The 23875-nt window shown below is 46.1% G+C and overlaps 1 protein-coding gene across 2 annotated transcripts in view; it reads right to left on the minus strand.

Moving 5' to 3' along the window:
• STON1 (stonin 1) overlaps nt 1-23875 on the minus strand; it is a 256242-nt gene that overhangs the window by 69872 nt on the left and 162495 nt on the right. For both annotated transcript variants that reach the window (XM_078649631.1, XM_078649632.1), the window contains exon 3: nt 4230-4432. In XM_078649631.1, the coding sequence (XP_078505757.1) occupies nt 4230-4432 (203 nt within the window). The remainder of the gene's footprint in view (nt 1-4229; nt 4433-23875) is intronic.

Raw genomic sequence — 23875 nt, forward strand, 5'->3', positions numbered from 1 at the left:
CACAGCTAAAGGCCGAGTGCAGGTGTACTCACGCAGTACCTCCAGCCAAGCTTCCACACTATTGTAATGCGTATATATATTACTCAGTGGCGGTCGTCACTAGGTTGTTATAGTTAGAATTTTGTTTCCATGAGAAATGCATTTTTTGGTTTGCTTATAATATTGGCGCCATTTGTCGAATCTTCCCAAAACTTCCCCCCCAAAAAACTTTTTCACCTCAGCTCCTCACTTGAAAGTTTCAGGGTGACCCATCAAGCGGGGCCAAGAAGAAGGTGTGGGGGCCCAAAACTAGTTTTCCCCATTAATTTTTCCAACAGAACTTTAGGCACAACTACAGCCTGAACAGCTGAACTGATTTGCACTGAATTTGGCAGAAAGATAGAACTTGGTCCAGCAAAAGTGCTTTGTGGAAGTTTGTGTAAATCCATTTAGTATTTTTTGAGGAATTAAAACTCAAAACTTTGTATATATCATGCCAATGTTGAACCTCAGGCCATTAGACCTCATGGTGAGATCTGATTGGCTGCCACCAGGATGTAGTGGCAGCCATCTTACGGCTCAGGACTCAGTTCTGAGTCCTAGAAAAATATAATTTGTTTTAAAACAAAACATAAAGGGGGAGTCCTAAGGATACCCCGACCGCTTGGGAGGAAAAACTTTTTTTTTTTAAATTTCCCTGTGAATCCACATATGAACCGCAAATCCACAGTAAAATTAAAATAAATACAGACTCCCATGTGATTTAAAAAACACCAGCGACCCGGGAAGTGCACATATTATTTTGGGGGAGTGGGACGTGTTGCCTTTAACCCTTTCCGTGCGCGCGTCGGCCAACAGCCGTCGCGCGCACTACCTGGCTAGTGCTTTGCACGTCCGTTGGCCGACGCAGCCCCACCGACTCATTAAAACTCCCGCACCACGGTGGAATTCCTGCCGCTGTTAAGGAGTTAAAAGGTCCTTGGGACCACATCTCCTGGGGCCATCATTTTAGTTAAGGGAGGGGGGCAGGCAACTCTCCTCCCAGAGCCTAAAAGGCCCCAGGGACCTTACCCCCAGAGCTGACACTGACCGAATGAGAAGGGCCCCCCCCTCACAGAGCTGTGGAATGGCCCCGGGGAACCTATTCCCTGAGGCCAGCTCAGGGACGGTGTTCTGGTGAGCCCACCACCAGGATGCCGTCTATTTCCCCTTCCAAGAGCATGGACATAGAAAGTGTAATGTGCTCCCACCCAGCAGGAGCACAAAGGTGCTCCGGCCAGGGGAGAGCACAAACTTTTCCCTGCCTGCGCTCTCAAGCAGGGAAATACACTGAATACACAGACGCCTGGCGGGAGCAAAATAAGACTGCTTTCATGAGGCGGAAGTAATGCCAGCTCTCCCTGCACCCAGGATGGGTGCAAGCAGGTGAGAAGTAAAGCTGCGGAAGCCCTGGGCCTCACCCCACAACCCCTAACAAGGGCCCAGCAGCTGTGGGGTGCCACAGGTGGGAACCCCATTTAAAAAGTAAATACTATAATGATGCTGGCTCCTGCAGGAGCCAGCGGGGTCCATGGGGCTCCCCCGGCGGCCCCATGAAAATTAATCCTATGGGGTGCTCCTGGTGGGCACCGGGGAACATCTTGAATAGAAAACTCCCACGCGGCCTAAGAAATGGGGGAAAAACAGTTGGTGTCCCAGGTGGGACTGGAACACCCAGACAAATTTTAGTGAGTGCAAAAATGATTAATAAATGAGCAGCCACAGCCGCTCATTGTTATTCACTGTTCCTTCAGGAATCACCCCATAATGCCCTGCGAGGGCTATTGACATATTTCTTTGTTTTTGTGATGTCCTGCAAATTGGAATGGGCACCACCAGATTTTTTTGTTGTTGTATGGGGCTGGGAGGAACTCTGTAGCCCCCCAGCACCATTACGGAAAAAACATTAAGGCCCTTGGGCCATTGAATCCATGATTCCAGGAGAAATTACTATATATTTTAAAGCACTTCCCAAGCAGAAGCTTTTGGTCTGCAGCTGCAAGAGCAGGGTCCTTTAGGAGCTTGTTCTATGGCCTGAAAATGTATTAAAAAGGTGAAGTTCTCTTGTGGTTGTTTTTTATGATTTTGTTTTTTGGTCTGAAAAATGTTAAAAGAAAGGCTCAGTGACATGTTTTGTTGAATTTTTTATCCAAAAATCCCAAATATAAAAGGGACATTACCCAGATGTGGAAGATGGTGACCCCATCATGCATTAGAAATTTGAAAAAAGCCATGGATAAATGTATCAGTGCCGAAATCGCAGTCTTCAGGGCACGGGGTTGCCCACAAAACCACAGAAAGATTTGGTCCGGATGGGCGACATACCGAAGAATAGAACTACCCCTGCTATTACACCCTGAACCCCCATAGATACCCCAACATCATACACAATATATTAGTAATTTACAGATTGACAATTGCAAGTCTTGCCTCACGAACATCAAACTACATGCGGTGGTGGGTACTCAGTGGGATCAGGTGTTATTGTTTAGTGTGCAGGCCAGATGTTCGACTGGCTGAATTGTTACTGTTATTCCAAAAGTGGTACTTTCTGCATAGATTGTCATATGTGTGGCCTCCACCGGGCCCTGATCTATTTGTACCGTTAAAACTGAATGGATTTGTTGTGAAAAAAAATCCCCCAATAGGGTCCCAATTATTAACTTTCACTTTTTCCCCCACAAAATCTAATAATAAAAACGATGTAAAAAAAGAGTCAGACGTTTTTGATTAAATCTTTGTTAAACTCTTTTTTAGTAATAAATATTGATAAACATTGCATTGTGTGACTTATTGAAGTACACATGTGATTAAAATTATTGGTGATTTTTGGAGAAAGATGATAGATTTGTTTTATATATATTGATATGCTCAATAGGCTCACTTTTTATATATTTGGCGTTGCAGAAGGCTGTGCTTGGTGTAGAGTTGGCTGCTCAGAGGCCAGGCCCTTTAACCAACCTCATGCCTACCACAGGGATGAGTGTCTGCGGGGATTTGGCCAGAGCCTGGCTACACGCCACGCCCTGAAGCTAGATCTCAGCAGCGCATAGCTAAAGACCATGCCCGTTGGTGGGGGTTGGCTGCCCGCAGGGGGGTTGGCAGCTTTACTTATGGTAATAAAACATTATTTTACATTTTTTTTAAATCTTAGAAATTTACTGAAAGAACTAAAGGTTAAAGTGTTGTTATAGTTAAATGAATATGTCAGTTGAAATATGCTCTTTTAAACGTAGAAAACCACTGAAATTCACAAGTTAATGTTATCTCAAGCAAGTATAACACGTGCCCTAAGGTAACTAGAACTCGCACCTTCGCCATGCACTGCTAAGTACCCCACATATTACATCACTCATGAAATGCTCTATGACCTCATTGATTATATCACTGCAACTTTTGCAATGATATCATTGACAATAAAACTGAGCATAGCGGTGGCATGAGTTTTAATTACCTTAGGGCATGAGTTATAGTTACTTGGGATAACTAGAGCAAATGAATTTCAGTGGTTTTGTCAGTTTAAATGGCATATTCTTGCTGACATCTTCAACTATTTAAAACATCACTTTAACCTTAGTTTTTTTCAGTGAAAATATAAAGAAATATAAAAATGTATGCATATATATATATATATATATATATATATATATATATATATATATATATATATATATATATATATATATATATATATAACACACATGTACACACACATACATCAATATATGCACACACACACCATAAACCTATCTATCTATCTATCTATCTATCTATCTATCTATCTATCTATCTATCTATCTAGTTTGACTTTAAGACAACAGGGAGATCAGGAAAAATGCCATCACTTACATTATAAGAGAGTTGGTGGCTGAAGAGGGCTGACCCATTGCCTTACGGTTTAGGGTGGTGTGGGGGAAGGCAAAATGTGAATGACACCTGAACAGGTCAATGAATAAAGAGGGGTTGCGTAAAGCCTCTCGGTATAGGCATATATGCATTTATTTTTTAGTTACGTTTGTTTTTTGGGGGTTACATGTGGATGGAGATATAGCTGAAGCTGTCTGTAGGCCACAACTGAAAACTACAGGGGTGCCAGCTGCCAGATAATGTAATTGAACCACGGCCAAGAGCACAGCTCTATGTTCACAAAGATTACAGACATTTAAAAAATAAAGACATGAAACTAATGCTGTTAAACATAAAAAACACACCTGTAAGTTGTAGCATGTTTTTTGAATGACTTGCTTTTGGGGTTGAATGTCACTTTCAGTGCCCATTGATTTTACTTCAGTCCCAGATGCAGAGGTGTCTGGCATAACAAACTGAATTGTTGCAAATGGATACCAGTTTGATGGTATCTCCTGGTCGGATCCAAGTTCTAATTTACAAGATAAGCTGTGAGGTTGATCTGGACCTGTGAAGTCAAATACATATTAGTTAAGTACAATATATTGATATTCAAATTGCATTTGTTAGATGTGAACCTTATCATCCCACTGTCCAACATGAATATGCAATACCTACAAAAAAGGAAATTATAAAATACTTTGGAGCTTCTTTTGCCACACCAGATAATGACTTGTTCATTATCTAGGAGAAGCCTTTAAGGAGTGGTATGTAGTCTTGTGCTATAAAGTGCTCACTACACATGAGTGTCTCAGAATCCCTAAGCTAAGTCTATGCAAGGTATTGATATGTTGTGGGAAGAGACACTACATACAGTCATAGAGAAATAAGGAACGAAAGAGAACTACCAAAAGTCATATTATTCCACATAAGTGGCTAAGAGCAAGGTTACTAAGATGTCTCTAGGCTAGCCCCAGGTGTGCTTGAACTAAAGAAGGACTCGACAGACCTTTACCTCTGTGTAGGTTACAGTGGCCTCAGTCCAACCAATAAGAACACGTCCTGTTTTGCAAAGTTGAAATCTTTTTGACAAGTTAAAGGCTTCTAATTTTCTGAACACCGTTAACTTAAGAAGGCACTCCTGGCAGATCTTCTTGGCCCATGTTCTCCTCCCGAATGCCTATTCTATTTCACTTCACAGTTTTTCTATTTCACTTCACTGTAATGGATTTGGGCAAAAGACTGCAGCAGCAATTTTTTCACAGATTGATGCTTAATATTCTGCGTAATGTTGGTGTATTCTTCGCTGACTACATGGATGTCATAGCTGTTTTTGACAACAGCTGTGCTGACTGATCACTTGGAACACCTTCAGCAGGTTTTTGGAACATTGCAAGAAACAAAGCTCGTAGCAATCATAAATACGTGCCAGACTGGGTAGAGTTCAGTGGTCTGTCTTGGTCACCAGGTGGGAGTAGAACAGGTGAAACCTTTCAAAGTCAACATCCAGGCTGTCATAGATTTGGAGATCCCAATCCCCAGATGCACCTGAGGATTGTTGGATCTCACAACCTATTACAAACCCTTTGTGGAGAACTGGGGTTCCATATTTTTGGCCTTGACTGCAGTAATGCTCAAGCAACAGTCCAAGAATGTGAACTGGAATTCAGACTGTTAGCAGGCCTTTGACTAGCTGAAAAAGACTCTATACAAGGATTCTATAAGCACGTCATTGTGCAGCTGATCCCTCAAACCATGTGATTGGTGATATCCTGTCCCAGTTCACTGAGATCAGCTGCAGCCAGCAGTTAATGGATAATCTCAAATTGCTCTGGTGGACTATTTTCTTGCAGGTGCTTTACTTTACTGTCAAGTATATAGCCAGAATTTCCACAGGAAAGTTGATAAACATTTGCTAAAGCTCAACAATCAGATGAACTGGACTCTCTGGATAGCATGTATTTGTTGTTCTTATTGCCACAGAAACAAAAAGAGAAATGAGCATGAAGGCAACATCTTCAAATCCAAATACATCAGTATGCATGTACAGAGCATAAAGGAGTATTTATGGAGAGAAAAGAAAAAGAAAGCAAAGAAAGTGACAAGCAGGTAGAAAGGAAGAAGGAAGAGGGAAACACAAACACAGGAAAAAGGTATAAAGAGAAAGAAAAAGAGAAAAAAGGAAATACATATGATCGTTAATCGGAATGAAGACAAGACCAAACCCTACGCAATTTTAACAGGGATCGAGGGCCTCTAGCTTTTGCCAATGCAGTTTCCATTTCAAAGACCTCCCTCGTCAGAGACCAGAATTAATTAATGCTGGGAGATGTGGCATGTATTCAAAGGCAGGCTATACAAAGATGAGCACAAAAGGCAATAATAGAAGCTAAGGGTTTCGTAAGAGACCCAGATTCCATAAATAGTCCCAGCAGACGCTCTTTCCCCGAGAGCGAGCTATCATAGCCGACCCAAGTTGACAGAACCAAAGTAAGTTAGACCAGAAATCCTTCAACCGAGGGCAGGTGAAGAACATATGGTTTGAATCTGCAGCATATTCCTGACAATAAGGGCAGTTGGTCTTGGCAGCAGTTGAGTTATTAGCCCATTTGGAAATTCGTTCAGGAGTGTAATATAGCATAAAAATAATTCTATACTGTTGTAGTTTTAGATTGACAGATGTTATAGCCGAATCAATGGTTTGAAGATACTCTTGTATTTCCTCCCTAGAAATATCAGAGCCGAAAACCTGGCTAACTTTAGCAGCAATTTGTAGACCATCATCACCAACTGCCCCAATGAGTTTTTGATAAAATGTTACCGATAGCTCCTCGCCCTTTGGTGCTGACAAGTATAGACAAGATTTCACATGAGCTGGACAACTCTGATAGTCCTCGAGTGAAATAGTCCCTAACTTGCAAATATTTTAAAAAGTGGGTATATGAAAGATCAAATTCTTCTTTTAGTGATGAAAAAGTTCAAAAACCCTGATCATCATTTAGCTGACCTATCCGGGTTATACCCTTAATTTGCCATTCTTTCCCGATATGATTGTGGAATATATTAGGAAACAGAGGGTTCCCCCATAGCAGCGTATATTGATGCAAGTCGGGTATTGCATAGGTTTTCCAGATTTCACGCCATATTTTGGTAATGTCTCTGACTACCTCAAAGCGAACATGTTTAAAATAGTTAGGATCGGATGTTTGTTATAGTAGAAACCCAGTATTAGGCCCACACGCCAACTGATATAAAAACCAATTGGGATTTGTATCAATTTTTCTGAGTGAGCTCTGTATCCGTCCCATAAATGCTGCCCAAAAGTATAACTTAAAATCAGGGGGTTTAAAACCACCCTGTATGCATGAAAGTTTAAAAAATCGGATAGCTCTTCTAGCCAGTCGGTATCCACAAATAAAACTACCTAAGATGCTATCTAGGCATTTGAAAAAAGAAGATGGTATGTTTAGTGGGATACTATGAAAAAGATATAAAAATGTTGGCAAAATATTCATTTTAACCACATTGCACCGCCCATAAATACTAAAAGGGAGACGGTGCCAGCTTCGTAACTTCTCAGCTACTTTCTTTAATAATGTATCATAGTTTAGTGGGACAATTTAATTCACTTGGCTACTAAGACATACCCACAGATAGATAGCTGTCTTTGTGACTCCAAGAGTTATTGGCGGGGGGACTAATTGACAATTTAGGATAGTCTGTGTTTTGTGTAAATTCAACCTGTAGCCGGAGAAGAAGCTGAATCGTTGTGCTTCATACATGATTACGGCCATAGCATTAACAGGGTCGGCTGAGAAGATCGCAATATCATCCACGTAGGCAGTTAATTTTAGATTCGTCCCGTTTGGATATCATGTAGATAACATGTCTGTACACCCTGGGAAGAGAGTGCTGTAAGTTCCCAGTAGCTGGGCTGCAGGAGTCCTCCCAATTTTTCTTTTTTTCCCCAAAGAACCACAGTGATGACTTTGGTTTTTTGGCAACCATTAAGGGGGCTTTAGTTCCTGGGGACCTCCCAAACTGAAGTTTAGGTGCCACAGATCACTGCTAGGGTATGTCCGTTAGGGAAGGGTGCATTCATTGGTCGTCAAAATGTTCCCATAAGAGGGAAAAACACTTTAGTCCCTTATACAAACCAAGGCTGGTGGTGTTGGAAATGTGCCCTTTTCACAGGGTCATCTCCGATTTTTGCAGTTTGTTGCCAAACCCGTTTTTTTGTTGGTCATAGAACTCTGTGCATTTTACACATGCTAACCAATTTTGAAGTGCCTATGCTCACCCTTTTCAATATGGTAAAAGTGGCATACACATGATTGGCACATTTTATTTACTTATATGTATCTGGTGTATTGTACTACAGGTACCCGGAGCCTTAAATGCTAACAGTGGCCGGCAGCACTAATTGTGCCACCCACTAAATTAGCACTATAAAACAGCATGCAGTTTAAGATGGCCATTTAGCGCGTCGCAAAATAAACCTTTTACTATACCCAAACCTTTCTTTTTAATACTTCTATATCACCCCTAAGATAGATCTTAAAAGCCATGATACAGTGTTCATGGAATTTTGAAGAAGTAGGACATGTATATTGAATATTGTACATATCCTGGCAGCGAAACATCTCCAAAGTTGTTTTTTACAATGGTAAGGCTGACCTCCCATAGGATAACGCTAGTTTACCATATTACATTTAATAAAAAACAAATTCAGTTTCAGAGCAGCTAGAGAAATATTTCAAAGGTTCATATAAATAATAGTTTAAAATTCAATTTACTGGTAAAGTCATATTTAATATTAGTGTTTTGGAAGTTACACTTTTAGAAAGTTGTCATTTTCCACTCAAAACTTTGTTTCGCTGCCAGCGTCCAATGTCACCTGATCCTTAATGGCTCCCCTGCAATGTATATGTATTGCTCTCAAATAGTGGACAAAGGGTCTTGGGTGTGGAGTGATGTTTACCTACCTTTGGGAGGATGACCTGGGTACAGTGACTATGATGTGACTAACTTTAAAAGAGACCTCTTCTGTCACAGGCAGCTGTGGCGAACACCCAGATCGGCCCATCTTTTATCCAGCCAGGCCCGGACTGGCCGTTGTGGGCACCGGGCAATCCCCCGGTCGGCCGCAAGGGTGGGGGCCGGTTTTGGGCCCTGGGGGCCGTTTTTGTTGCAGAGCCGTTTTTGCAGCATAGCTGCAAAATCGGCGCTGTAACAAAATCGGCTGAAAAGCGGCCCTGGCAAAGTGCTCGTCCCCCTCCCGCCCGGGGGGTGGGGGGGCCGGCCGAGCACTTTGCCAGGGCCGGTTTTGGTTCCCAGTCCGGCCCTGTATCCAGCTAGCCAGCAGGCTCCAGAGTGGGTCAATTTTTGACATTATAGTGACAGGTCTGCTGCAGATTTACATATAACACTTAGGGTGCACTTCAAAGAAGGGAGGGGTGTAGGATACCAAAATAGCGTTTGTATATTCACTATCTAGCTGCTGAAAGCGCAGTTTTTGGTCTACAAGACTTCTCTTTCTCTGAGTTTCTTGGGGATACAAGGACTGCCTCAAACTAAATGTTGGTGTTCGACATTGGAGGCCATTAAAAGTACCATAGTAAAGTACACTCCCCACACACCCCTAGCTCTCAGAGTCAAAGATTAGTGTGGCTGTAGACTTATGCTATTATAAAAATCTCTTAAGTTGGTAGTGTTAGTCCCGGGAACCTTTACCCTATTGGTTAGGGCATCCCCAGGAGTCATTCCTACTCACTAGTTTATGCCAGGCATAAATGTGGCACCTCCAGGCACTCACTTCAAAACACTCTGTGAACCTCCGAAGAACAGAAGAAGGACTGTCCTGTTGTCTGTGACCTAAGAAGAGCCCTGAAGGCTAGATCTGCTCTCCCTCTTCTACCCAAGACAATGAAGTGGGTTCCTAGAGTTGTAAGGATGACCTCCTGTTAAAACTACAGAGACGTAACACGCTACAAGAGGCCTTTACCTGCCACCCTGCTAGTCTCCAAGTGCTTTCCTGAGGTCCTGGAGGTATTAGAAGTGTATTCCTGAGGTAAATTGGAACTTAAAGTACTAAAGTCAGTCAGTCAGTCAGTCAAATTTCTTTGTTTGGTCATGAAGTGACCATAAAATATACAATAAAATACAATCATACATATAATTGTAATTTTAACATCTACAAACAGCTAAAAGAATAAAAATGGGAAAAAATCAAAATAAACACTTTATCATCACAAATTTCAAATGAAGAAAGAATTCAAGTTATATTGTCTGATCTCAAGCGTGTGACACGTTGTATAGAAGTGGCAACTGAAACACATAAAGTAGGTGCTGACAGGGATTGCAAAACACCATAGCAGACCATTATTGCCTAAAATTAGCTTGTTTTAAAGAAGGTAAAATGAGCATCTTACTCAGTATAAAATAAAACTCACAGAATAGCATAAAATACAACGTGCTTTGTTCAGAATGGCAATGCCATTGGCAAACAGGTACATTTTTAAAGTATGTGTCTTGCACAAGGGAGGCCACAAAGAAATGTACAATATTCAACCTCAATCTGATTAGCAGAAATCTATGATTTAAATTAGAGACACAAAATAAGTAGGGTTCAATACCAGAACTAGTGCAAATCAAAACATGGGTTGAAACAGTGGATTTCTCAGAGACTATAGACAGTCTTTCATTTGTGCATTTAGTCAAAAATATTTCCCTTAATGGTTTGGAAATGCTAACAGAATAAGTAGTCAGGTTTCAAAGAGATCAGGTAAGTTGACACTATTACGGGCAGTATGAATATACGTTACAGTGTTTAATTTGAGCCAGTGGTGTCCGGTTCTCAACAAGAATAGCTTTGGTTGTAGGAGGTCGTTGGATTTATTGTACATTGAATAAATAAACATGTGTTGTTCTGCTGATCTTATAAGTGCCAGTGTTGCCAAATAAGTGCCAGTGCCGAGCTCCGGAAACCAGAGGTTCAAGTTAAGCACTGGCAGGTAGTCAACACTAAGATGTAACAAGTGTTTCTCAAGACCATTAACATATGTGGTAAAAGGGCCTGACGTACACCTCTGGCTAGCTTAAAGGCTTCTGTTGTCTGCTGTCCATTGGCTTCCGTTGTCTCCATACCAGGCAGTGGCGTAACGAAATTTGTTGGGTTCCCCCTGCAAAGTGCATGGAGGAGGCCCCCAATGCTCCGGACCCAGTTAGAAGCTCTCAGGCCCACCTGTGCCGGAGGGGTCCCTTGGAGCTCGGGGGCCATCCCCCCGCACTGCAGGGGCTGCAGTGGCTATTGTTACTATGCTGACCACCAGGGCCGTACCTCACACTAGCCATTACTTATGAATGTAATTCCCTCAGAAAATTGACAATACTAGTCTCAACCCCAAGTTCGGTCATTGTGGCCCAAAGTTTGGATTTATTAACCGAATTAAACTCTGAACTCAGGTCCATGAAAGCTAAGTATGTCTTGCCTTCCTTAGCCACTGTATATTTATTTATCAAGTGATATAAGTTGAGGCATTGGTCAATTGTCCTGAGACCAGTGCGGAGGCCAAACTGCAACTCCGAGAGGATGTTTTTCTCATTAGCTAAAGTTTGCAATAGCTCTAACAAAATCCTACTTATTTTAGGGGTAGAATTAATTAACGATATCGGGCGATAGCATTGTGAGTTCCCTCTACATCCTTTTTTGAAAATGGGTACAATGGTCGCGTGTTGCTAAACTTTAGGGGGCCCGTATTTAACACAGCCTTCAAAACATTTACACAGCCTTCAAAACCTTTATCAGAAGAGGGGAATACAAAGGCATATTGGCCTTAAAGAGGTTTGCAGCAGGGAAGAGCTACGCGTCCAGGCAAGATGGCCGCGTGACCCTGTAGCTCCGTGCGACCCGCTACTCGCCACATCTATCCTGACGATCTCCTGAGGCGCTGAGACAGGACTAAAGTAGCGGAGGGGAGCAGCGCTGATCGATCTGACTCCGGGCCCGCGAGCCGCAAGGAGACCAGAGTTGTGGCCGAGAGTGATTTGGGCCTCCACCGACTGTGAAGCCGGGGACCCGAGTGACTGCGTGGCGGACCTGAAGTGCAACAATAGCGGGCTGGCAAACCGGAAGTAGTCGGCCGCGACTAGCATCGGCAGCGAGGCACACTGGGAGGCCGCTCTACCCGGGGAGACAAACTTTTGACGCATTAGCCGCCCGGTGGGGGGAGCGGCTGCGCCCCCTCCACTGAATATTTCATTGGAACCCGAACGTTGCGCATTTAAGAAGGGGTTCATGGTGGCGCTAACGCTGGAGACTAGCACATCGTTAGATTGCTGCTGGAGGCATATACTGCATGACCTGCGCCCCTGGGTCGGACTCTTGCATATGGTCCGTGCAGTGGAGTGACTTACCGGGGGACCCCGATTGTCGGCGCATGGGCGGACATTGCCTTGCGGTGCCCTGGGTCCACAGTCTGGTGCCGCGGTTGGAGCTGCATTGCGTTCAGTAGCGAGCCCATACCTCAAATTTGTTCCTGGGCTCACATATTGTTTGCAGTTGTGGATCCCTGTGGCGCAGGAGATACTGGCGTGGGGGCTGGGCGCCCGGAGGTGGCCCACATCCCGCGATGGATTGTTGGTGACACTGACCTGGGGTACTGCGGGTGATTGGCTGCTACCCTTCCATTGTAGTCGCTCCAGCCTGGAATTCATCGCAGTCAGACGCAGATTTCGTTGGCGGGCGCTTCCTTGACCTGCTAGGAGGCTGGTTCCAGGACCCTGTGCAGCCTTCTATCCGTTGCCTCTTTCCCCACAGACGGTGTCCCGGGAGAAGGAAGAGTGGGCTGCAGACTGGAGACGGCCTTATGTGCATACGGCACCTAACTATCAGCCCTGGTGAGTGCTAAGTTGTGGAACGGCTCCGGGAGAGGTGAGCCTGGCGGACTGCGACCGGGTGTGGAGCCCCGCATGCACTCCATGGTGTACGATCGCATCCTACGTGTCAGCGTGTCATACCCTGTAAAGACGGACCCGTAATGTCGGCACGAGCTGAGGGCGGGGGACAGCCTTCCAAATCGTCACAGGGATCTCGAGCAGTACAATCTAATAAGCTGGACCATTATACGCTGCCCAAGAACTTGCCCTCTGGATCTGGTCGGGTGTCGGAGGGAGGCAGAGAGTTGATAGCTTTGGCATCAGAACCTACACTGCAAGATGTGATGGCGGCTATTGATGGCCTTAAGACTTCCTTTTGGCAACAGATGGCGTCGCTGGATCACAAGTTAGATACTGTGACCATCGAGGTCAATTTGATTCGCGCCGATCTCACCAAAACCAGTGAGAAGGTCAAATCATTGGATATCAAGACCACGAGCTTGACGGACGATGTATCACAGCTGCAGCAAGATGTCCGAGATCTCAGAGAGTCCGGCGCCCAGATGCACCGCAAGCTTGATGAGTACGAGGGACGGGTTCGAAGGAATAACATACGTATTATTGGAGTTCCGGAGAAGGCGGAGGGAATGGCCCCCGACCTATTTGTAGAGGAAATTATCCTTAACCACTTGAAATCGAAGGGGTTGGGGAACTTCTTCACCATTGAACGTGCGCACCGGATTCCGGGAGGAAGGCCGAGGCCAGGGGTACTGCCGCGCCCAATGATTGCGACGGTGCTCAACTACAGAGACGGAGACGCTATCCTGCAGGCTTCCAGAAACGGGGCCCTCTGCGGTATAAGAATTCCACCCTTAACTTCTTTCCTGACTTTACCCAGGCGGTACAGAGGCAGAGGCAAAGTTTCCCTGGAGTCAAGCGGAGACTTGGGGATCGAGGATTGAAATATGCTATGATGTTCCCCGCTAAGCTACGGGTTGAAACAGAGGATAAGGTTTGGTTCTTCGATGACCCGGCAATTGCTGCAGATTGGCTGGACACTTTTCACCCTCGAGGAGACCCCCTGGCTGAAGTCGGCGAAGATGACCAGAGTGATCAGCAGCGAAGATGATAAGTATCACTCAGAATGATTAGCTTGGACTGGTAGTTCGGGAGCTATGTGCGAGACATTTTCACGAGTCGGACCCTTTAAAATGTGTATTTTTGTGGGCGCAGGATATGTCCGTGATAGCGGGGGCGGGGAGGCGGAGCTCTGAAGTCCTCCTCTAGTCTATATTTAGATAGACTGTTAGTTAGAGAATGGGGCGACAGGCACACTGCGAGTTGGGGTTGGCGAAGGCCGGGAGCAGGGGTGCAGGGTGGGGGGGCGGAGGGACGGGCTGTATTGGTGTAGTTTTAATTGTGATTTTTTTTCTTATGTTGTTTTTGTGTTTAATTGTGTGTCAGGTGACGGAGATGTTGTGATACATTTATTAACCAGGTTGAATGGCGCAGGCTAGTCAAGGATCGGGGATGAGAGTGCTTAGCTGGAATGTGAATGGATTGGGTGACAAGGTTAAGAGAGGGATGATCAGCCAGCTGGTCAGGAGACACTCCCCGGATGTCGTTTTGTTGCAAGAGACGCACCTGGTGGGTAACAAGTGTATGGTCCTCCTCAAGGGTGGGTATAAGTTGGTGGCGCACACTAGATTTACATCCGGGTCCAGGGGGGTTGGGATTTTGGTGAAAAACTCCTTCCCTCTAACAGTCCAGGCTACATGGCTAGATCAAAGGGGTAGATATGCTGGAGTCTCAGGACTTGCTGAGGGTAGGACCGTCACTCTGTTGTCGGTGTATGTCCCTCCGAGCCTCCAATCAGACACCTTTCGAGATTTGGGTGCTGTTATTCTTGCGCTACCCTTGGGTGGTCTAGTGTTAGGGGGTTATTTAAATGCTGTGCTCGACGGAGAATCTGACCGCAGCCCGCCACGTGTGCTTAGGCACTCACAGAGATGGCTCTCAGAATTTATAGAGACTTTCGGATTTATTGATAGCTGGCGTGCACGTAACCCAACGCTGACACATTATACGCATGTGTCAGCAGCACATGGTAGATTGTCGCGACTGGACTATCTTCTGTTGCCGGCGGCACTGGCGCCTGCGATCAAGGAGGTGAAGTACCTAGCTAGAGGGATTTCTGATCACTCCCCACTGTGGCTGCATCTTGTATCCGATAGACCCGCAGCAGGTAGAATTGCTCCACTCAATGCTTGGCAGTTAAAAGACCCACTTATCAAAAAAGAGATACTTCAAATGTCCGACCGTTATTTCCTGGAAAATAAAGGCTCGGTTGATTCAGCGCAGTCCCTCTGGGAAGCCTACAAAACGGTGGCGAGGGGGGAGGTGCTGTCCTTAGTTGTAGGCAAAAAGAAGAGGAACCAAGCAGAAATAGCGTGGAAGGAGGCGGAAGTGATGAGGTTGGAAAAGAGAGTGGCAGTGTCAAATACAGCTGCGGAGCTCCATCACTTGAGACTTCGACAGGAGGAGTATAGGGGGCTAGCGCGGGACGGGGCAATCGCTCATAACAGTGCCGTGCAGAGCCGCATATACGAACATGGTGACAAAGCGGGTAAACTAATAGCATGGCTCGAGCACGGAGAAAGAGCTTCCAGGCTGGTACCGGAATTAGTGGGGTCGGAGTCGCGTAGGATTACGGATCCACAGGCATTGGCTGATGAGTTTTCAGTGTATTACGAAAAGGTCTATGCTGCTGGTAGTGGGTATTCCGCGGCTGAGAATAGTGATATGATACGGGACATTGCTATGCCGACTCTGTCGGAGGAGGATAGAAGTTATCTTGAGTCCCCTATCTCCGATGACGAAGTGGCACAAGCCATACGGCAGATACGATCAGGCAAGGTAACGGGCCCCCATGGGATACCGATCGAGCTATATAAACTGAATGCCAACCGAATTGCCCTACATATTCGAGCTATGTTTCTGGAGAGTAGGGAGAAGGGCCGGCTGCCATATGATCAACGAGTGGCGAATATAGTGGTTATACATAAAGAGGGTAAGCCCAGGAACCATTGTTCTTCATATAGGCCTATCTCGCTTCTCAATGCGGAACCCAAGATTTTGGCGAAACTGTTGGCCACCCGACTGGCCAAGGTGATCGCGTCCTTGATTCATCCGGATCAATCTGGATTCATGCCACGTCATATTACTGCACTGAATCTGCGACAGCTTCACAGTATCCTTGGGGGTTCCTCGCGGATTCATGAACCGGCGGTGGTGGTGCCCCTTGACGCCACCATGGCGTTTGATAGGGTGGAATGGCAGTATTTGTTTGCAGTGTTGGCAAAGCTGGGCTTTGGGCAGGAGTTTATCGGTTGGGTACGACTGCTATATTCTGAGCCCCTGGCTAGAGTGGTGGTTAATAACTGTGTATCCAGGGACTTCTCCCTGAGTGAGGCACGAGACAGGGGTGCCCGTTGTCCCCTTTACTTTTTGCGCTTGCCCTGGAACCCCTTGCGCCTTGGGTCCGATGGGACAGGTCGATACGGGCCCTGCGTGGACGACTGAGTGGGAGGATAAGATATCGCTCTATGCAGACAATGTTTTGCTCTACCTCACTAATCCCAGAGACTCCTTGAGCAACTTCCTTGATGTCCTAGATATCTTTGGCAGATACTCCGGCTTTGATATAAACTGGACCACATCAGTACTCTTTGTCCTGGTCGGCGATCCGCCGGTGGTCCCGCGATCATGCCCAATCCAGATTGAAAAGATAGGTTTCAAGTACTTGGGCACATATATATCACGCTGGATCCGCAACTGCGGTATACCAACAATCTTGCTCTCCCACTTGATAGATGTAGGAAAGATGTAGGGCGTTGGAGGACTCTTCCGCTATCTGTGCTCGGGCGAGCCACTCTTTTCAAAATGATGGCCCTGCCCCGGTTTCTGTATGCTTTACAGAATTCGATGGATCCAGTGCCGACCTCCTACTTTAAAGAAATAGAGGCTCTGCAGAGGCAGCCTCTATAGGATGGTAGGGCCCGAATTGCGTTCGTCAAGCTCACACTCCCATGGTACGGTGGCAGGATAGGTCTCCCAGATCTGCGGAGATATTATTGGGCTTCGCAATTGGCGGCGGTGAACCACATTATTTATGGCCCCCCCAGGAATCCGGGATTTGCCATGGACCAGGGGCAGGCACCAGGAGGAATGCTAGATAGAGCACTGTATGCCAGAGAGGGGAAATTCCCATTGACCGGCCTGACTGCACATGCGGTGCAGGTGTGGCACGTGGCTAACAGGTGTCCAGGTGGGAAGGTCGACTTACATTGGCCACCCCCCTTTTGAATTCGGAGAAGCTAGGTAGTCTTTGGAAAACTAAGGGGTTTGATAAGTGGGACATCATCGGTATCACGCAAATAAAGGATGTTTGGGGGAAGGATGCGGTACATACATTTGAGTCACTTTGGGCAACCTACGGCTTTCATGATAACGAGGGGTTCCGGTATTTGCAGGTGCGACATGCCCTTGCTACACATATTCCTAAGGGCGCAGTTCTCCCGGAGTCGTCTCCACTTGAAGATCGCGTGCTCGACGGGCATTTTCCCGAGAAAACAATCTCTCTGATTTATAGGAAGTTGATCAATAATATGGAGGATCCCCTAGAGCGCATTAGAGCCCAATGGTGTATGGATTGATTGGAGTTAGATGATGAAGAATAGGTGGCAGCGGTTTCCTCTCCTAAGGTGGTTGCAATCCAGACGAGGCTCCAACTTGTACAACTGAAGATACTACATAGGTCTTATATTACAGGGCCCCGATTGGCGTGAATGAGACAGGAAGAGAGTGGTGAGTGCAGGAGACGGTGTGGAGAATCTGGCACCCTGATGCATATCTTATGGCATTGCGTGGTGATACAGACGTTCTGGATGACGATCCACGAGGTGTTGAAGGATGTCTTGGGGGCAGAGATACTACCGGAAGCCCGACGGTGTTTGTTGAACGTATGGGAGCCTACAGATCTGAATGTGTATCAGAAGCAATGGGTCACTCCCGCGTATATGGTGGCCAAGCGAAACATTGCTAGGCTCTGGGGAGCTAGCCAGCCACCCAAATCACCTAGTGGGAGGAAGATCTTGACTGGTGCATGTTCAGGGAGAAGTCTGTGTTCATAGCCAGGGGTTGCCCGAGGAAATGGGAGAAGGTGTGGGGAGCTTGGAATACGCACCGGGGAGAGATTTGTGATCCACCATTGTCAAGTATGAGATTGGAGGCGAAGGACTCCCCATGATCCTAGCATGTTACAATATGGATTTAGATCCTGTATTCAGCCGGAATAATCTGTGTGTATTAGATTGTATGTGATCACCTGACGTTTTCTTTTTCTTTTTGTATTGCCTTTATTCATTAATAAAAAGAGTTTAAAAAAAAAAAGAGTTTTGCAGCAATCCCATCCTGCCCCAGGGCTTTCCCTCCTGGGCATCGGTTAATAGCATCTGTGAGATCATTAAGCTCTATCTCCTGGCCAGTAGAGTGCAAGCGGGGGGTTGAAGGCACTGTGGAAGAGTTAGCCTCTGTTTTCATGGAAAAGTAACCCTCAGTGAGGGCAGAGTACATCTGAGTGAAATGTCTCACCCAATATTTCAATGAAATCACAGTATCAGGGCCAGTATCGTGAGAGTTCTGAAAAGAATTCTCTTTAAGAGTGCTGGCCATTAATAGAGTGTTATAAACTTCCACTCTAACTTATAATTTTAGGTGTCTCCTGCCTTAAATTGCCTCTGCTTCAACTGAAGTCAATGGAGGAAAACTGATTTGTTTTCTAAAATGTTCCACTTTCCTGTTCAAAAATGCCGGCATGTATGCTGTAGTATTCCTATAATACAATGACTCTTAGTTTGATGTTTGCGTATACACACTGATAAGAGTCAGGAGAGCTGAGTGCACACTGAGGAAACAGTGCAGTAGTGTTTGCCTTTTGTCTCTAAAAGCATAAGCAACTCATATAGAAGTCATCTTAATTCAACCCATTTGTGAAGAGGAGATACCCAGAAAGAATGGAGATTCAACGTAAATGGAGTTTTAAGGAGTAAAAAGTGTACGTAAAAAGAGTCTGCCTCTGTTACCTCAGGCTCGTAGGGTTACGTCTGATTCTATTCTAATTCTATGAACGATCTTTTAACGTTGAAAACTTTAGCTAAGAGTAACTGTTTTACAAAATTGTGTGTTTAAATTGGAGTAAAATAAAAACATTTTTCACTTTAAAGTTTAAATGAGCTAAGAAATATACAATAAAAACAGACCACAAACTCTTGAGAGAAGTTTTTCTAAAGAAAAGATTAAAGAATGTGACCAGTAGGATAAGTAAGTCGGTGATAACATTAAAAGAATATGATTTTGAGATTGAGTATGTACGTGGAAGGTGCAGTGTAGTGGCAGATCGCTGTTCAAGGTTGGTGAATGAGAAGAAGTATAAAGAAAAGCATGTGGATGACTGTGGCAAAGAAGATCCGAGGGCATGTTTTATTGGGTAAGGAGCCATAGATATGTAAACATGGAAAAGTGAAAGGAAGCACTGTATACTTTGACAGGCTGTAATATATATAAATAATGGTTGGTTGTTCAGGAGATTGTATAGTAAAGTATCGCTTCTATATGGGATGTAAGAAGAGAGCTATCTGAAAAGCAAGGATTGATTTCTAAGATAACTTGATTAATAACTCCAGAGACTTAGAAAAATGAATTGACATGGCACATAAAAGACACAAGGGAATATGTAGGACAAAGGAAAGACTTCTAATGGATTATTGGTGGCCTGAGACATACCACACAAATTGAAAGGAAAGTAAGGGTGTGCATGGAATGCTGTCAAAGTGATAATGTGAATAAAAAAAGAGAACAACCAATGGCGAATCGAAGATTACCAAGTTGCTATGGACATAGTGTGACAATTACAAGATGTGAAAGAATCTTTTGGTTTTAATAGACATATTCTAAATACCCTGAGTTAACAATCATGAATGAAATAGACATCAAGAGAGTAAGTAAGCTTTTCAATGAGATCTCTATTTGGCAAGTGCTTCCTAATTCAATTCTGACCGGCTATGAGGTCCAGTGCATGTGTAAAGAAATTAGATAGTTTTTAGTGCCACACACAAAGTATGTTCTCTCCATCATGGGAGGTTCCATAAAATGTGAAGGAATCTACACATATGGCTGCGTGTGATGCGGTGCTGTAACCCCCTATCAGCGATGTGAGAGCTGTGGGGTTGTCTGATCCAGTCTGACACCTTGGATTAGTTTACAGAGGCTCCAGTTTGAAAGACTATCCACCAGAATTTTTTTTTACCCCAGGTAAGAAATAGTTTCTTTAATACAATATAACTATAACCTACATTAACACTTTTGTTTCAGATCTATTTTATTTTCAGACAGATACACAAACACCAAGTCTGAGTGTACACAGCATTAAGCCTACAACCCTATACAGGGCCGGCCGCATAAGGAAATGTGTCAACCACTGGGTGTAAGGAGTAACACAGCGTATAGCCTACAACCCTCGAGGGGCCGGCCGCATGAAAGGTTATTTAGAGGCAGAGCTATAGGGCATAACGTACATGTGGACCCCATAGGATCCACAGCGGCATCGAACAGGTAACAGGCCTGGAAATAACAGACCAATCAAAACAGGAAGGAGAATCATGAGTCTAGAAAATAGAAAGAAAGACAATAGGACAGACCAGAGGATAGAAAAGTGATATATCCGGGACATCAGCCCCTTGGATTCATCAAAGGAGCAAACCAGCTTTTCAAAGGGGGTGAAGGCGCAGGTAGCTGCCTGTCGCATCTCAGACCCAGAAGCCCAGTGCTGCAGCTGCGCGTACTGCAGGTTCGCCATCGGAGAGACATGGAACTCCTCCCTACATTGCGCAAAGGTTTTAAACACTCCCCCTTCATACAGGTCACATATCGCCCTGCATACTCCCTTCACCCACGCAGCAAAGGCACGCGTACGGTAAGCCGGTGGAAAAAGCGTGTTCCCCTCGAGAGGAGTGTGCGAGGAAGGAAACGTCGTGAGACCTCTGCGCCCTGCCACCATACATCCAGTACCGTTCTGGTGGGTACTGCTATATACGCACTCCCAGAACGCGCCACCCGATGCAGCCATGTGAGGTCCCAGATGGTGCGCCCAGTCACCGCCCGATCCATATGCAGCCATACCTTTTCACTTTCCGTCGTCGTCCATTCCACCACAAAACGGAGGTGTGAGGCCCAGTAGTAATCCACTAAGTTGGGACAGGCCAGCCCCCCCCAATCGCGTGGTGACATATGGAGCTTCTGTGAGAAGCGTGGACAGCGTCCGCCCCAAATGAAAGCTGTTAGGTCTCGTTGGAGACCTTGTATATGGTGCAGGGGATGGGAGTGGGGAGACATTGAAATAAATATAACATTTTAGGGAGGATCGACATCTTAATGGCGTTGAGCCTACCCAGCCAGGAAATCGCTAGGGGTTTCCATCGCTGTAGGTCCTCCAGGACTGTCTTTCGACACTCCCGCCAATTTACTTGCGTCCACGTGTCCAGCGAGGGAGTCAGCTGGAGGACAAGATAACGAATGGAGTTGGAGGCCCATTGATACAGCGCAAGCTTCTTAAGTTCAGGGATTTCCTCCTTCTGGATCATGAGATTCAGGGCCTAAAATTTGCTGTGATTAATTTTAAGGCCAGAGACCTGTTCAAAGAGCCTCACTAAAGAGTGGAGGGCTGGAAGGGACACCTGTAGTCGCGTCAAGGTGAGGATAAGGTCATCAGCAAATAGCGCCACCTTATTTTCTCGTCCTCCAAGACAGATACCATGAATGTCCGGTGCCTGCCGTATCAGTTCCGCTAGGGGTTCAACTACCAGGGCAAACAACAAGGGTGAAAGCGGACACCCCTGCCGGGTACCCCTATGGATGGAGAAGGGTGCCGTGAGACGCCCATTTACCCTAATCCTGGCCTGTGGGGCGATATACGGTGCCATGACCTTGGCAATCATGTTCAGTCCAGGCCCTATCTTGTGTAGGACCGCTCGCAGAAAGACCCAATCCCCCCGGTCGAATGCCTTCTCCGGATCAAGCGATAGAAGGCAGACCGGTATATCCCAGTGGTGGGCCTTCCCCACCAGGGGCCTCTTTTATGAGAAATGACGCATCTCTGCGTGAAAGCAGCGACGCGTCACTTCTCAGTGCGCACTCCTTGCGTCATGATTGATGCATCATATTTATAATATGACGCATCATGTCGCAAGGAGTTACAGATATGTCAGTATTTCTGACGTATCTGCAGTCGCAAAAGTGACGCATTGCTGGAGTGTGTAACAAAAGTGACGCAACTCCAGCAATGTGTACTTTCACATGGGCAAGTCCCATTTTGTTAGTGCCTGCATCAGTCTTACGCCTGCCATGAAGCAGGCGTAAGATTTTGACGCATTAGCGGCCAAGAAATGGCGCAGTGAAATCTTATAGATTTCACTGCGTCACTTCCATGACCCTTTCTTGCGTCAAAACGCCCCCTCTTACATACATTATACCTGGCGCAGGTATAATGTGGTGCAGGGGTTTATAAAGTGAAGCATCTACCTAGATGCGTCACTTTGTAAATATGGCACAACAAGGCACATTTTTTCCACCACTGGTGCGTCACAAAAAGTGACGTCACAAAAAGTGACGCACCGGCGGCGTAAAAGTGACGCACAGCCTCATGAGGCCCCAGGTGCGCAAGTCTACGCACGTTGTCCGCCCCCTGCCGATTGCGGATGAGGGGGTCCAGGCGCTTCGCCAGCAACTTAGTGTAAATTTTGAGGTCGGTGTTTAGCAAGGCGAATGGGCGATAGGATGCACAGTGTGATAGGTCCTTTCCCAGTTTGGGGATAAGCGCTATCTCCGCCATACCCATATCAGACGACGGCCCATCTGTATCCGTTAAAGATTAGTATAGTCGCAGTAAGTGCGGCCGGAGCTGCGTTTGGAACATGCAGTAGAAAGACAGGGGTAGGCCATGTGGGCCTGGAGTCTTCCCATGAGGGAGATCCCGCATGGCCTCCGTTATCTTCTCCTCGGTGATAGAGGCCTCCAGGGCTTGTGCATGATGGGGGTGTATCGGTGACCACGGAAGGCGACTCAAGACATCCGCCACCAGGTCGGAAGATGGTGGCTCAGCCTTGTACAACGCAGTATAATAAGCCCGGAACGCTTTGCATTTATCCTTTTCCAAGGTAACCCTCGCCCCAGCTGGATGTTAGCGATATGGTTCTTGGCCGCCCGCGCCCTCGGTCGCCTCGCCAGCAGCCCGCCCACCTTGTCTCCCCCCTCGAAGTACCTCTGCTTCAGCGCCAACAGTGCCTTTTCAGCCCTGTTTGTGCGCAAAATTCTCAGCTGGCCCCTAAGATTAGCAAGCTGCCGCCTCGACGCCAGGGAGGAGCGATCCTGATCCCGGTTTTCAGCTGCTTTGATATCCTCTGCAAGGTTGGTCTCTAAGATCCTGGCCTCTCGCGCCCGCGCAATCGATAAGGAGGTAATGTGACCATGGATCGCAGCCTTAAAGGCATCCCACACCACCGGGAAGGGCGTCTCCGGGAGGTCATTGTGATCAAAGTAGGAGTCAATGGCAGTCCGCAGACTGTCAGCGTCAGCTGTATCCCGGAGGATACTCGGCGGCAAGCGCCACCGCACTTCGCGGGTGGAGCAAGCGGCCGGGTCCTGTAGGAGCAACTCGGCATGGGCATAATCCGAGAACGAGATGTCAGACATGGAGGACCTTAGCATGTCCCGTATCAAAGTGCGGGAAACAAATAAATGATCTATACGGGAATACAAGCGGTATACCGGGGAGTAGTATGAATAGTCCCGCAGCTCCGGGGAGTGATACCTCCATACATCCCGCAAGCCCAGGTCCGTAATCTCATTTCGTAGGGCCAGCGACATAGTCCCCATCCCGCTAAAGGAAGATGCACTACGGTCTTTATTAGGATCCCATACCAGATTAAAATCTCCCCCAATATTAACGAGGAATCACCCCGCGGCACATGGTCCTGTAAGAGAGTTAGGAGGTATCTGTCCTGCATCTGGTTGGGTGCAT

This window comes from Lissotriton helveticus, chromosome 6 (assembly GCF_964261635.1).
Source record: "Lissotriton helveticus chromosome 6, aLisHel1.1, whole genome shotgun sequence".
Lineage (NCBI taxonomy): Eukaryota > Metazoa > Chordata > Amphibia > Caudata > Salamandridae > Lissotriton > Lissotriton helveticus.